At 34.6% G+C, this 15,329-nt stretch overlaps 4 protein-coding genes across 6 annotated transcripts; all 4 read right to left on the reverse strand.

Annotated features, from left to right (window-relative positions):
- Positions 1 to 106: 106 nt before the first annotated feature.
- Positions 107 to 3,201, reverse strand: LOC105644602 (uncharacterized). Of its 2 annotated transcripts, none has more exons than XM_020683561.3 (6): positions 2,894 to 3,201; positions 1,952 to 2,083; positions 1,712 to 1,858; positions 1,247 to 1,369; positions 905 to 1,048; positions 107 to 777 (listed from the first exon to the last, which is right to left on the reverse strand). In XM_020683561.3, exons 2-6 carry the CDS (start codon positions 2,075 to 2,077, stop codon positions 325 to 327), a joined length of 993 nt encoding a protein of 330 aa, XP_020539220.1. In that variant the 5' UTR covers positions 2,078 to 2,083; positions 2,894 to 3,201; the 3' UTR covers positions 107 to 324. The 2 variants fall into 2 exon arrangements, with proteins under 2 accessions (XP_020539220.1, XP_012085393.1); XM_012230003.4 differs by having other exon boundaries at positions 1,712 to 1,864; positions 2,894 to 3,174.
- A 367-nt stretch (positions 3,202 to 3,568) lies between these two features.
- On the reverse strand, positions 3,569 to 6,050 carry LOC105644603 (putative nucleoredoxin 1). 2 transcript variants are annotated; one of them, XM_020683558.2, is made up of 4 exons: positions 5,788 to 6,050; positions 4,990 to 5,469; positions 4,432 to 4,911; positions 3,569 to 4,357 (listed from the first exon to the last, which is right to left on the reverse strand). In XM_020683558.2, exons 1-4 carry the CDS (start codon positions 5,881 to 5,883, stop codon positions 3,710 to 3,712), a joined length of 1,704 nt encoding a protein of 567 aa, XP_020539217.1. In that variant the 5' UTR covers positions 5,884 to 6,050; the 3' UTR covers positions 3,569 to 3,709. The 2 variants fall into 2 exon arrangements, with proteins under 2 accessions (XP_020539217.1, XP_020539218.1); XM_020683559.3 differs by having other exon boundaries at positions 4,990 to 5,314; positions 5,788 to 6,049.
- Positions 6,051 to 6,964: 914 nt separating this feature from the next.
- LOC105644600 (putative nucleoredoxin 1) lies at positions 6,965 to 10,104 on the reverse strand. Its single transcript, XM_012230002.4, has 4 exons — positions 9,840 to 10,104; positions 8,504 to 8,983; positions 7,903 to 8,382; positions 6,965 to 7,803 (listed from the first exon to the last, which is right to left on the reverse strand). The coding sequence occupies exons 1-4, from the start codon at positions 9,930 to 9,932 to the stop codon at positions 7,138 to 7,140; spliced, it is 1,719 nt and encodes a 572-aa protein (XP_012085392.1). The 5' UTR covers positions 9,933 to 10,104; the 3' UTR covers positions 6,965 to 7,137.
- A 2,085-nt stretch (positions 10,105 to 12,189) lies between these two features.
- On the reverse strand, positions 12,190 to 13,415 carry LOC105644967 (glucan endo-1,3-beta-glucosidase, acidic). The gene is made up of 3 exons (XM_089719817.1): positions 13,331 to 13,415; positions 12,688 to 13,197; positions 12,190 to 12,624 (listed from the first exon to the last, which is right to left on the reverse strand). The coding sequence occupies exons 1-3, from the start codon at positions 13,413 to 13,415 to the stop codon at positions 12,233 to 12,235; spliced, it is 987 nt and encodes a 328-aa protein (XP_089575943.1). The 3' UTR covers positions 12,190 to 12,232.
- Between the last annotated feature and the right edge of the window lie 1,914 nt (positions 13,416 to 15,329).

Raw genomic sequence — 15,329 nt, forward strand, 5'->3', positions numbered from 1 at the left:
TTTGCTAGGTAATCTACTAATCTGACAAAATTAAGGATCCTGCTCTAGCCATTAAGGAACTTCCTTACCCAAAGAAAACAGAGGGTGAAAGAAACTTGCAGAAACATTATGTGAAAAATATCAATCAAGATGCACTGAATGCCGCCTGCTGATATTGAACTGAGAATACATAAAACTGGTACGCTTAACATTTTAAGAATGATGAAAAAGAATCATAATCTTCTAGTATATATCTAGGTGTGGCCAGCTTTATCTTATGGAGTTCATATATTACAAGAAATACAACAATAGAGAATACATAACAAAATTGAACAGGTAATTGGATCATCCAGCAGTCAACAGCCTTCTTCTAAGATGCTTCTTTGCACTTCTATGCATAGCCCATCTCTCTTTAATGTCAGATGACTTGGCACCACTTCGGCATTCATCATTCGAGTTATGAGATGTTTCTAATTCTTCAGACCTCACAGTATTAAGATCCCCCCGGATTCTGGCAGCTTCAGCAAGCAGATCATATACAATCATTTCAGTGGTTCTAGAGGTGATTCCTCTTAGATACCAGGAAATCGGCGGGGGTGGAACTATAGTCGGCTGGATTAACTGCTCCAAGCTCACCTTTGATCCTATCCTTCCTTTGCCTCTTGTACATGAATGATATTCTGCCCATGTTTTAGGTTTGAATGGATAGCATATATCTTCATCGACGAACACAGGTTCCACTCTCCAGCATCCTTCAAATTTTTCCATGAATCCGGTTTTCACTTGCTTGAACTTCATCTGTCAAGAGATCATCAGATATGGGATTATGAACATTGGGTTTGAATGAGTTTATTCAAGGATATCGGGCTCTAGCTAAGAGAAATGTAACAACCATAATAGGATAAAAGAAATGTAAAATCCTTACTGTGAGATCTTTTCTGTTCTGATCAACTAAAACATGAACTGAAATGGTCCCTGACCACCAAAGGAATTTCCATATAGCTGCTTGTTCTACTTCAACCACCTGTCTATGGCCTTCATCAAGCAGAACTTTCCTGGATATCACTTCCTGAAAAGACAATAGTTTTTCCCCTTAAATCAAAGTAGGAATATTAAAAATGCTTAAACTTCCAATTTACAGGAATAAGTACTGCGAAATATTAAACAAATTACAAATAGCATCCCTAACTTTGACCACCTAAGCAGTTTTTAAGAAATTAGTTTTACAAATAGAACAAAAGTGTAAAGAATGGAAAATCCAACTCACCTTGATGTTTTTGAAAACCCTCCTATTATCAGGGTCAATCACAATATTGTACACTGCATCTGGTGGCAACCCAACATTGCATTTCACATTAAGGTTGCAGAGAGAACCTTTTGGTACACTGACCTGCCGAGAATAACATCAACTCCAAATAAATTGCTATATAATCAAAATTACAAAATAAAATGCAGCATATTTTCCAGCCATTTCCTTTTCCCTCAATGCCATATTTTCAGAATATAACAACCAAAAGTATCTCACCTGATGTTATGACCTTCATGAAGTGATATAACAACATAACACAAGGAAAGTGCCAGAAATTCTTCAAAGAATAACATGCTCCATCTAACTTAAAAAGTTTGATTGATTTTCTCTTTCTATTGACTAATATTCAACCTGATTATCGCTTTTTCTAAGAAAATCAACTCTATACAAAATGTAGTCTTTTTTTGCCCAACTCTTTCTCACCTTTATTTCTGGACTCTGATCAACCCAGGAAGGATTTTCTCTCCAGTTCTGTAATTGCCTCTCCAAATCAATCCTCAAAGCACTAGGCAATACTTCTTCCTTTCCCACTGAGGTTGCTCCATCATTGTCTTTAGCTAATTTGCTAATCTGTGACTGTAACAATTGAATTTCATTTTTCTCCACCAACTTCTGGAATATCCAATAAGTTATCGTACATAATGTTCTAATAAAATGACTAACCTTTAAGCAATTCTGAAGCTTGTTTTGTAGTTGCACAAGAAATGATGGATCAAATGCCTTGTGGCTTCTGTTCCTCACACTATGGGAAGTTTCCATGCCTTTTATTTTCACATCTTTCTCATCCATTACAATCTGAAATATATGCAAACAGGAGTTTATTTGAAATTGTATTCTCTCTTTAACCTTATGAGGAAAACAAATGTAGATTCGTTGTTAACCAATATTCTACTTGAGTTTCCAAAATTTTTTTGCTAGACAGTAGATCAATATTATAGAGGACAGAGAATACATTTGCAATCAAATATATTAGACACCCCAACATATCCAAGATTGATTAGTATTTGTCAGAAAAATCAAGTTCTGAGCTATGAGAAAAGACAGCAATGGGCCAATTGAACTTTAACGCAACAAATCTCCATTGCATGCCAGACAACTGAATCTACAAAGTGTTTTTCAAATTCCATTAAGTGATTTTGGGTGCATAACCAACAATTAACCGCCCAGCTAGGCAGTTACCAGAATTTCATAAAAACAAATGTCGGAGACAAGTAAGAAACTTTAATCAAAACTAATACTACTCTTTTACTATTTGCTAAGTCAAACAAGCAAGCAATAAAAAATTCTAACAATTCCCAACAGATGAGATCAATCACAAAGCTTATATTAAAAATCCAGACGGATATATTCATAAAAAAAAAAACCACAAATGCAAGACAAAATTTATAATCACTAAGCAATCAGGTAACCCTTTATAACAGAAATCATTAACAACTATCACCCATAAGCTCACGAATAAAAACAAACCAGAGAAAATAAATCCCATTAAGTTCCAATAAAAATAATACTAATAAAAGAGACCCAGAAATGCAAAAAGAAGAAAATGTGACAGAACTTAAAAATTTAGATAATGCTGAGAAATCAGAGAGAATTGGATTCACTTACAGATGGGATCCCAACTGCAAAAATATCTATTGCGACGAGGAATCTCTTGCTTCAATATTAAAGTTGTGTACTTCCGTTCTTAAAAATTCAAAGGGTGGCAGGCCAGCACGTGGTGGCTTTCTACATGTAAACGCAATTATCTAAATTGTGAAATTGCAGGGAAAGCCCCGAGAAGAACCACCGCCCAGAATTAGAAGTAGAAAGCTATTTTGACTGTCTACTTTCCCACAAGTTTCTACCCGTTTTTGAGGACCCAATCCGACGGTAATCTCGGAGTCCATATTGTACTTATTGATGTATTGTGTCCGTCCACGCGGAACTCTTACACTGTTTTTATGAGCGACTTGCCGTTTCTTTTAATCACACTCGGTCCGTGGTCAATGGAAAGACACTGTAGGGATGAACGAGTTACGAGTAATTATAAATGAATTAGAGATGGGGATTGATAATGAAATTATTGCCCGCGATGGATATGGGTAAGATAATCTCTGGATACTCACTGTTGTTATTCATTATATTAGAGGGTTTGATCAGAATCTGTGTCTTATCCAATGTGAGATTCTTACTCTCCCCTAAGTGCGTATTTTCTATACCACTATACTAAGTTTTTTTATTACCGGTTTACAAGCAAACCATAAACACAAACCATAGCCAATGCATAGTAGAACACCACCATAAAGAAACAGCAACTAGCATTGTTCAAATTTTTACAGAAGCAAATTCCAAAACCAAACACAACAAGCAGCAAGCTTACCTTATTCTTTATTTATTTATCATAAACAGACAAAAGCAACTCCTTAGTTCATTTCCTTCTTTCTAAGCTTTTCTACAAGTATCTCCTTGGCAAATCCGTCCCTCCTCACCTTTTCCTTCTTCACCATTTTCTTTTTTCTTTAAAGCACAGTTAGGGTGAAGATCAAAGTCACATTCTTTGCAATAGAAAGACCAGCCATGTCCCATCTCTCTACACCCATTGCAGACAAATCCCTTGCGTTTAATGCGTACAAGCTCATGCTCTTTGTGGAGTTCGTGTTTCAGTTTCTCAGGCCACCCCTTTGCTATTTCCTCAAGCTTTTCTTTTAATTGCTTTAAATGTTGTTCAGTGAATGGATATGCGTCTGCACCATAAGCTGTTAAGTGTTCTTTAGCTTCTTTAGTTACTGTCTTGCCGCTTGAACTAATGGCTATGGCTGCAGGAATGCCTTTGATTTTGAATTTCTTTTGCAGGATTGTTTTCCTTTCATCGCCAAATGGAAGGGCTAACCAAGGCATACCCGAATAGAATTCTTCGAATGAGGATTGATCGCGATCACTTGAGACGAAAATTATCTCAAATCTACTGTCCTTTTCTTTAATTTCTTTGTATGCTTCAATTAGCTTGGGTAAAAAAGCACGGCAAGGAGGGCACCATTTAGCTGAGAAATAGAGAAGAACGTTCCTTCCAGCTAATTCAGACACTGGGACCTGAAAAACAAAGCAAAAATTGAAACTCTATACCAGACAAAGCCTGGTAGAAATTAAAGAGCAGGGATTTTTACCTTCGAACCAGTTTTTTCGATCACAAAATCTTTATCACCATGAACCAAAACAGACTCTAGTGTCTGTGCTTCAAGTCTAGCCTTCTCAATCTCAGCAAGCTCATCAAGCTTATCTGGAGTAAATGGGTAGGCTTCAATACCATGATCTTCAATAAGTTCAGCTACATTTTGGTTCAAAGTCTTCCCATCTTCTCCGATTATAACCAGAGAAGGAAGGGCACTAAGCTCAAAATAACGTGCTAATTTTTCACGGCCTTTGTCCTGAAATGGCAATGCTAGCCAAGGCATTTTTTCAAAACTTTGTTTGAAGTCCTTCTCGTCATAGTCTATCGATATCAGTACAATCTCAAAGTTCTCTCCTTTTTCCTTGAGCTTTTTATATATTTCAACAAGTTTAGGAGTAAATTCTAGACATAGCCGATGAGGATATGCCGAGAAATACAAACCTACCATTTTCCCTTGAAGATCAGACACTGGGATCTGCCAATGTAAATAGTAACATTTACCAATAATGGTGTTAAATCATTAACAACATGTAATCAAAGTATATCTACATACCTTAGTTCCCTCATTTGATATCAGATAATCGCGAGAGCTTGAAACCAGGATAGAGCTTATCGTCTGATTATTCTTAGCATTCTCTTCTTCCTGTCTAAGATAGTCAAGTTTTTCTGGGGTAAACGGATAACCTTCTGCTCCATAGTTCCTAATGATGTCGACACCTCGATCACAAGAAACCTTCCCATTAGCATCAAGAACAACCAGATTAGGAATTCCCCTCACTTTAAACAACTCCTTCAGGCGCTTTAGTGTTCCCTGATCAGGAAATGGAATGGCAAGCCATGGCATTTTGGAGAAGTAACCATTGAAAGATTCATCATCTCTATCAGAAGAAATGAAAACCACTTCAAAATCGCCTTTCGATGAAAGCTCTTCATAGGCTTCGACCAAGATTGGTGTGAAATGCCTACATGGCCCACACCATGATCCAGAGAAATATAATCCCACAATTTTTCCAACCAAGCTGCTGATTCTTATCTATCAGTATATCAAAAAATATTTCATTTTATATCTTAGGCTCTCAGTTTGGTAAAGAATGAATTCCACAAATAGAATCCAACATAAACTTCCAAACAAAATTTGTATCGTTTGTATATAATTCCTAACATATATTTCAAATCATTTGTACCAAATAAGAGATTAAGAGACAACATATAAAAGAAATCAAAGTCAAACTGAGATAATCAAAATCACATGCTCCATATCAACTGAATTGGTGGTCAAGATATATGCATATTTTGGTGAACATAACAAGATAAGACTTTTCTAGAGTATTTTTGTGTACGGAATGAATACCTGATCACCGTTGCTGCGGATCACAAAGTCTCTGTCGTCTGATGAGAGAAGTGACAAGAGATCATGAGAAACACCATTAACAAGCTCAGTAGCCATTTTCTTTAGTTTCCTTTTTCTGTAAGACTCTCTTTCTCTATTCCCTTAATTATTATCTCTCTCTTTCAATAGAATTGTCTTAAGTGTGTGTTGATTCTTATCTCCTACAAGACAAGGAAATGTAATCTTTTTCAACCTTCGATTTATCCGCGGGGTTGTTAAATAAATAAATGCTAGACGTAGTGGCTAAGAAATACAAGCAGTTATTAACTTTTCTTTTCTTTTTCTTTTTCTTTTTTTTTTTTAATGAAAAAAAGAGAAGACTTCTGAGTCAACTAGAATGACAGATAGCAGAAGAATAGCAAATCATTCCACTGGTTGATATCCCAAGTGCATGTGAGAGTATTATGTACATGAATTCTATCCCTTTCTTATTCATGCCATTGATTTTTTATTTTATTTTTTAATTTTTAATCCAGAGATTCAATGGCTTTTTGATCTACATATGCCATTCTCATTTAGAAAAATAGAAAAAGTGAGGTGGAATGTTGAAACATATGCACAAAGGTTTAACCAAAAAATAAAAATTTCTTAATGGGTTACCTTCGTTCTTTCTGATTCTACATCAAGATGTGATAACACTAGCTTTTTCTACTCTATGCTTTTGCCAAAGGAAGAGGGGAAAAAGGGCTGCCATACAAAACTCAAGTGATCAAAACACATTTTGCATGTAACCTACAAACTCTAAATAATACTGCTCACTTAAACCTCAAGAAGATTTTCTGCAATGTATCATCCATGGTCCCGCATAATTAAAGGAACATTCCTTCAAATACAAAATTGGAGGAATTAGACAAAATGTGATTAGCCAATTAAAAGAAACATGTTTGTCAAAAAATGAGTAACATGGTAGGCCGATTTGTTTCCTTCTTAATATCTAGTAACTACTAAGAATATTAAATAGACAAAGCATAATAAAAAGAACAGGCAGCAGATCTGAAAGGCAGACTGCATAACAAATTATCATTGTTAAAAAGCCTGCACTGATGTCAACTCCGTTCCATGACACAAATTCGCTTCTTGGAATCCGTAACTTGAACTGATTCCAGTGGCACCCAACAGAGGGATAGAATTCCCAATATTTGTATTGTAAAATGACTTCATTTATATATAATACACGTAAGTCTATAAGAGATAACTCACAGGTACATGAACAGAGTTGTCTCTCAAACATCATAATAATTAAATGGAAACGAGGAAAAGAAAAAACCCACACGAACATATTTCAGTACAAAGTATTAAAACATTGATTCCTCAAGGTTTAAAGCAGACGCCTCCTTCACAGATCCATCCTTCTTTAGGCTCTGGTTCATCCTCATTTTCATCTTCTTTGGTTTTTGTGCTTTCTTCCAGAGCACATTTTGGATGAAGATCATAGTCACATTCTTCACAGTAGTAGGACCATATATTTCCTTCTCCATCACATCCATCACAATTATAAACCATTCGACGTGCAAGCACTAGTTCATGCTCCTCGTGAAGTACATGTTTCACTCTCTCAGGCCACCCCTTTGCCATCTCCTCATATTTTGCTTCTATCTCCTTCAGATGCTCATCAGTGAAGGGATAAGCATCAGCACCGTGAATTGTAATGAGCGATCTGGCCTCTTTTGTAATAGTTCGACCAGTAGGTCCAAGAGCTACAAGCATAGGTATACCTTGGACCTTAAATTTGCGACTCAAAGATGCCTTCCTCTCATCTCCAAAGGGGAGTGCCAACCAAGGCATCGTAGAAAAGAAATCGTCGTAAGAGGCTTGATCACTATCACTAGAGATGAAAATCACTTCAAATGCATTATCTTTTGCCTTAATCTCATGGTAGGCTTCAATGAGTTTAGGTAGAAAGGCTCGGCATGGAGGGCACCAATGTGCCGAGAAATAAAGAAGGATGTTCTTCCCAATTAGATCAGACACCAGAACCTGAAATAGAAGATTGCTGTCATCATCTGCCCCAAAAGTAGGAAATTAAGAGCCGCAAACTGGGTAGGGCAGAAAATTAGTTAAAGAATGGAATTTTACCTTAGCTCCATCTTTCCCAATGACAAAATCCCGGTCCCCTGAGACCAAAACCGATTCCAGGGTTTGGGAAGCTTCTCTTGCTTTTTCTATCTCTGCAAGCTCAGCAAACCTTTCAGGGGTAAAAGGATATGCCTGAACTCCATGTTCTTCAATGGCTTCGGCAACATTGGAATGGAGGGTTTTCCCATCTGGTCCGATAACCACTAGAGTGGGCACAGTAGAGAGCTCAAAGTACCGGACCAACTTCTCGCAGCACTTGTCCTTGAAAGGCAATGATAACCAAGGCATGCCTCCCAAGGATTGCTGGAAAGTTTCTTCATCATCATCTAGTGATATGAACACAACCTCAAAGTTCTCCCCCTTTTCTTTCAATTTCCCATAAACTTCAACAAGCTTTTGAGTAAAATCAACACAAGATTTGTATGAAGCCAATGAGAAAAACAAGCCTACAGTCTTCCCTTCAAGTTCAGATATGGGAAACTTGAAAATAAAGAAAAAGAAAATCATGTCAGCTGAAAAATAACTTCAATGAAACCATGTATAAAGATATTAGAATAACTACATCAGCCTTTGAAGGAAAGAGAACAATCATTGAACTAACCTTCTTTCCATCAGATGAAATTACATAGTCACGAGAATGGACGACCAAGATAGATCTCAATGATTGATTTCTCCTGGCTTCTTCTTCTTGCTCTTTTAATTGTTTGATCTTTTCTGGTGTGAAAGGATAAGCTTCAACTCCATATTCCCGAATGATCTCAACACCACTCTCACTTGACACTTTCCCATTTTCATCAATGATCACAAGGTGGGGTATTCCCTGAATCTTGAATAGCTGATCTAAGCGATCGCGTGTCTCTGATTCAGAGAAAGGGATTGCAAGCCATGGCATCTTTGAAAAATACTTTTTGAATGATTCATCATCTTCATCAGCTGAGATAAAAACAATCTCAAAGTTGCCTTTTGGAGCAAGTTCATTGTAGGCTTCCACCAAGACTGGGGTGAATCGCTGACATGGGCCACACCATGATGCCGAGAAATATAACCCAATCTTCTTCCCCTTCAAGCTGTCAATCTTAACCTGTAAAATGCAGAATTTCATTAATAACTCCCTTCCCAGTCATCCCAGTAGCGTGAACAAAATTATGATGATTAATTTCTTAATAAAAAATCCTTTTGTTCTAACTATGCAAGATATGCAGAAAGAAATTCATGGTTTAATTTGTGAAAACTGAGTCCATCAAACCTAATCTATGGTTGAATTGATAGAATGAATCAGCAAAAGTTGCAGCTACAGTTCACACAAAATTTCTGCTTGAAAAGAACGCATAGTTACTTTTAGGACTAGAATAAGCAGCAAAAAATCCATCTAAGCAGAGTCACAACTGCATTGCAAGAGTTGGGAAACCCACCTAGTGCAACGCAAGGAGTGGCAGACCCTCAAGTTTAGAATCAAAATAACCCAATTTATTTTTGCACCCGTGGCTATTAAGGTAATCAAAATTTGCCCAAAAAATCGAACATATCATTTATCATTTAACCTCCTCAAATTTCCACCAATCTCAAACATGGAAAAAAAATATATATATAACCAACCCAGTCCCTCACTCCCTTCCATTATTAATAGTAAAAAATTTAAAATCCCAAGTTTGATAAGTTTGCCAAGCCTACAACTTCTCACATAAATAAGAACTCAAATTGATACAGCGATAAATCCAACTTCAAACCAATAGCAACAAAATCATTGCAAAGAAACGAAAAAACAAGCGAGGAATCTCAAGCAACAGGAACAAACCCATTAAAGAAAAACGTCAAATAAAAAATATAATCACCTCTTACAAACAGAAAGAAACAATCTTTTGAGTACAGAAACAATCCCAGAAGAATAATTAACAAGATAAAAACTGTAGGAGAACAAACAAAGAAAAGGGTCTTACCTGATCACCGTTGTTGCGAATAAGGTAATCACAATCTGACGAAGAGAGAAGCGAGCGAAAATCATGAGAATCGCCGTTAGCCATCTCTGCCATTACTGTGAGCTAGTACTGTTAGTAGCTAGAAAGAAATATTTGCGTAAGGCTGTGGAGGGGATATAATCTTGTATTTATAACCGACGAGGACAAATTGGTTTCGCAGACTTTTTGCCTAGTGAAGAAGAAAAGTTGACTGAATATTACCTCTGCCTCTGCGTGAAAACAACGGGTCTAGAAGATGATTAACTTCCCAACCCTTTTTTTTATTATTATTATTATTTTCTTTCTTTAGGGAGAATCCCTAATCTTTTCTTCGTTTCTTCTTTGGCTCTTTTTATTCTTTACTTAACTAATCTAATTAGCATCGATTATTTAATTTCGGATCTAGATATTGGTCAAAATTACTATTGTATTTTTTATTATTTGAAAAAAATCATTTATTCATTTCGAAAATTTTATTTTTTTATTAAATATTTTATAATATTAGAGTATTTGATTACTTTATTCAATTGCAAAAAGTACTGCCCTTCAAAGTTCAAATATATAAACTAAATAACTTAACAAGATTAAACTTCAAAACAAATCTATAATTTCAACCGTATGGTATCCCAACCATGTAGAGTATACCATAAAAGGATGCGAAATGCTCTTTCTTGAGTGTTTTAATCAGAGCTCGAAATCACCATATTTAATTAACAAAAAAGGATTATTGTTATCTCGCCTTATTTCTTAAGAATAAATAAATTTATAATTTTATTAAATAATAAAAATATGGTAATAATTTTAAAAAAAACAAACTAAACAATTAATTACTTTTTATTTTTTTAAGCTTCTTTTTAATTGGATGTCTTAATTTATTTTTTTATTTTTTTATTTGGCCTACCAACTAATTTGTGCTTTCACACTTTTCTAAAGAACAAAACAGAACTAAAAAATTGGCTATTTAATTTTTTTTTTTTCTTTACGACATTGACTCCAAAGTCTTTGTTTATTTTTCAAAATGAATGCGCAAGTCTTTCCTTTGAAAAAGAATTAAGTGGGAACTTCTTCTTATTCTTTTTCCTTTTGTAATAGACAAGAAAACTGCATTGGAATTTTAAGAATGGGTCATTTTCTTTTTTTTTTTTTTAAATGGGTTTATAAAATCATTGGTGTAATTAATATTATAAATAATTGTTGTTTATTGACTAATTTTTTAAGTCTTTTAAATAATCTTTTTAGTTTTAAGTATATTTATTATTTTTCTTTTAGTGTCATCATTAAGTAATTATTTATTACTTGTAACTTTGTGAGAAACTTCTGAATCTAAATGTGGAAGAGCATGTTGAAAAGCAGGAAAAAAAGTATCCTACCTTGAGTTCAGTTATTAAAAAAAAATTAAACTTTACAGAATTACAAACGACGTGTCGTGCACTACACCCCACGACAACGATATGACTTTCAAATCTCTTATCCTCCGTTGAAAAATTGACCATTCTTCCTGTCAAAATTATGCTTCAACAAGGATAGATTTTCTACAGCCAACTTTGCATGCAACGACAAGTAAGTGCATAGCGATCAACATTCATCTGATTCTGACAAAACAAACACAACTTGTCTTCCCTTAGGATGATCATTCTTTGTCTCTCTTTGGCTGCATCAGAAAATGGATGCTGTTCCTGGAAAAACTGATAGTTTCTCCCTCAAAATAAGTTCTGAGGTTATCTGCAGACTTTGGCCATAGACATTGAATTGTGAACCCTCATATTTTAATATCTGGATCCAATCCAAGAACCAATTGAACCAATTATGATAAGACCTTGAATGATTGGATTCTTTATATTAATCAAGTAAATGATTAGAAGAAAATATGGTCATCTAATAAGCACAAGATAAACTGACAGATAGTTAGAACATGAACTTGGAAGGTGCATACCAGAAGCATAGTAGAAGGCCTAAAACACGCATTACAGTGCACCTTTCTCTGCCAGGATTATTTTCAAGTGGCTGTAATTTACATGAACGCGTTTGCTGGTTGTGGTGGGATAATATGATATGGGGTTAGATGATCAAACAGATAAGATAAGGCCTGGGATTTGATGAATTTACTGCGATAATCATTGATTTAACTTGCTATCTTCTAATAGTTGCCATTATTTTCTGTTAATCATTTCATATATTGGTGTTATTTTGGATGTAAATACAAGCCTAAGCTGTTTGTAGCTTTCATCCAAGTTCAGGAATTTATTTTAATTTATAATAATTAGATCTTAATTGTTTAGGCTGCTGCAGCAATTTTTCTGCAGAATTTCTATTTTGCACTTGTTTCCTCACTAATATATATTCATGTTTATCAAATGGAGAAGTATAGTTTGTTTTTACCAATTGAAACTTAGATTATAAGCCTTATTTCCATCAAGCCCAAAAATCCCAAAATGCTTCTCATACTCTTCTTCACCTTTCCCATTCTCATCAAAAAGACCAAACAAATAAGCTTCCATTCCCTCTTTAGGCCTTTTTGGGGTTCCAACATTATTCATTATCTGTCTTACCACCTCTCCATTATATGCTAATGCATTTTTCACATTAGCACCTTCACCGCCAGCAGTTGGCCAACCGGTCTCTGTCACGACAACCTGAATTCCTGGATAACCATCTTTCTCCATTGCATACAAAAATGCATCAATAGTCGCGGCAAAAAGATTATTATACTTGAATGCACCATCTTGTACAGCTCTCTTACTCTTGAACAACGCATAATCTAATTGAACTTGTTTCAAATTATTTACATAGCTAATATAAGGATACACATTAACCATTAATGGTGATCTACTATCATATAAAAATTGCAAGAAAGGTTTCATAACATGATCAAGGTAAGGATCAAATGTTCCTGATGATGGAGGGTAGGAAATAGAGAGTATAGACGAAGCTTGAGGGGAAGATAGCTTAATATTGTTCAAATTTAACATAAGTAATGCTTGATAAAGATTTAACATGGCAGGAATTAAGTAAGGAGTGTTGGATTGATCTTTCAGAAATACTTCATTTCCAACTGCAATATATTTGATTTGGTTAGCTGGAATGTGTGAAAAGATATTGGATTGCAGCCATTCTATAGAGGTATTTATATTGGCATTTGCAAGAAAAGGGAGATTTTGGTTAGGGACACCAACTATTAGGGTTATTGCGGTGCCTGAAAAGGATTTTAAGATTGTTGGATCAGCATCGAAAATACGAATGTTGTTTATGCCATTAGAATTAAGGAATTTAACAATGGTGGATGGTGACGGGAACTGAATGTTCGTGACACGACCATAGCATATTCCAATAGGTGCAGCAACTGCAGTAAACCAAATTTAACAATAGGTTAGAACATTTTAAATCTACCTAAACCTTTTTGATGTAGTAATTCAAACGAGAATGTTAAACAATCTTATACCAATTATTCTAGTATTACAAAGAATAATAAAAACCTGATGAACTTGGAGGATTGATGAAAAGGAGGAAAATGACTGGAAGTAGATAGAGGAATAGAACATTTTGAATTCTAATGAGCATATTTGTTAATTTTGAGTTCTGAAATTGAAGATGCATTGATTTTTTTCTTTTTTTTTAAGTTTTAGATAGTGAGATTTATGTTATGTACTATCGGAATGGATGTTGTGGTGGAGTAGTTTGGAAATGGATGAAAAAGGGTAGAATATATTATTAACTTCAAGCTAATTAAAATTAATACTGAATGAGTGATTTTTGGTTTGATTTTGGTTTGAAGTTCTAAAATGTGTGTGCTTTTCTTAATTTTAAATAATAAATAATAGGTCCTTATAATTTTATTATTTCAAAATTGGGTGGGTGAATGACACTTTATTCCCTGTAATTTATTGAACTTTTACAGGTCAGGATTTTTGTTCTTCAAAAAAGCAATTAACAAGTTAATTATTTGTATCTTCATATTAAATTATTAAATAAAATTTGGTTTTTTTTTCTCTCAAAGGCAAAATAGAAACAAAAGTGTTTTATTTAACTTTTTTTAATTGAATAATTAAAAAATAAATAAAATCTTAAAAATAAAATGAATAATTTTTAATTAATTTTAAAAATAAAAATATTAGTTCTTAAATTTCGATAAATTATAGAGACTATAAATAATAATTCGCACAATTGGAAATGAGATCTAAAACTAGATATAGCCCATACGAATTGCCATGGGGCTTGGGCTAGAAAACGTTTGACATTTTCTTAACTGGGCTCAACTAAGTCTTGGATCGAAATCTGTTGGATGTTCTCGCAGGCCCAACGACAAACATTTTTCTGTCTATGGCGAACGACAGAGAAATAAAAGGAGGAAACCATTTTCTTCCGAAGGATAAACGACCGAAAGCCGCTAGATGCTCTCCTACGATTTAAACGACCAATCCTCCGTCTAACAGCTAGTAATTGAAACTCAGAGCCATTTCTCTTATCTTTAACCAACTGCAATCACCGCGGCGGCGGAACTGACGGGTGACAAGATAAATTGTGCTTCCGCAGGTACAGTTTTCTTTCTTTTGAAGTTCAATTGAGGGGTCATCAACCCAACTCGGTTATCAAGAAACCACTTCCAAGAATTAAGTGCGAAAAAAAGGGACTTGAGTGATATATAAACATAAAAGAAGTCCACTGATTTCATCTTTCTATATGGATATTACACAAACTTATACACCTCTCGAAGCTCATCTTAGGACAATCTCCATGTCAATGACTGAAACTGGAGGTGGCTCCTGATAGGAAAGTTTTATAACTTGAACGTGAAAAGATGTTAATTGGGTATGAATTCATTATTTTTATTACATTTATTTAGAAAAAAAAAAAAGATATTATAAAACTGATAAAAGCAACACACATATGCGTTTAATTGTAGATTCTTGATGCTTATACTCCTGTAATTGCATTTATATATGCTCGATGTTCTTAATGAATCATTTTCATGTGAGAAAGAATACTTCATCAACATATTATATATTTATAGAAAAAGGCATGCAGAGGTACCTTATGGTTTCTGAACTGCAGAAGGGAGTCTTGTGACTTGTACCAACCTGTTAAAAGATTCTCATTACTAAGTTGTACATCATTGCTTTAATCATTTGTCATCTAAATATAGAAATACAACAATATCCATTCAGCAGAATCAGAATCCCAATTAGAAAAGAAAGGAATAAAGGTTGCAATTATGCAGAGATGGCTTCTTAAGTATTAAGCAGATAAGATTAGGAAAGGTACTAGAAAATAATGCATCATTTGTCTTTTAAACATATTTTAGGACCAAAAGTTGTACATCATTGTTATTACCTATATTGTTATTGTTACTGCTATTGTCATAAGAACGTTTTTTTTTATATAAGAACAAGATATCTAAACCGTTGGATTACAATTTGTTCATATTTTTCGGACCAAAATGCTTATCATTGTTCATATTTTGAGTGGGGTTGGTCT

This window comes from Jatropha curcas, chromosome 3 (genome assembly GCF_041381405.1).
Source record: "Jatropha curcas cultivar XTBG-Jc1 chromosome 3, XTBG_Jcur_1.0, whole genome shotgun sequence".
In the NCBI taxonomy this organism is placed as follows: domain Eukaryota; kingdom Viridiplantae; phylum Streptophyta; class Magnoliopsida; order Malpighiales; family Euphorbiaceae; genus Jatropha; species Jatropha curcas.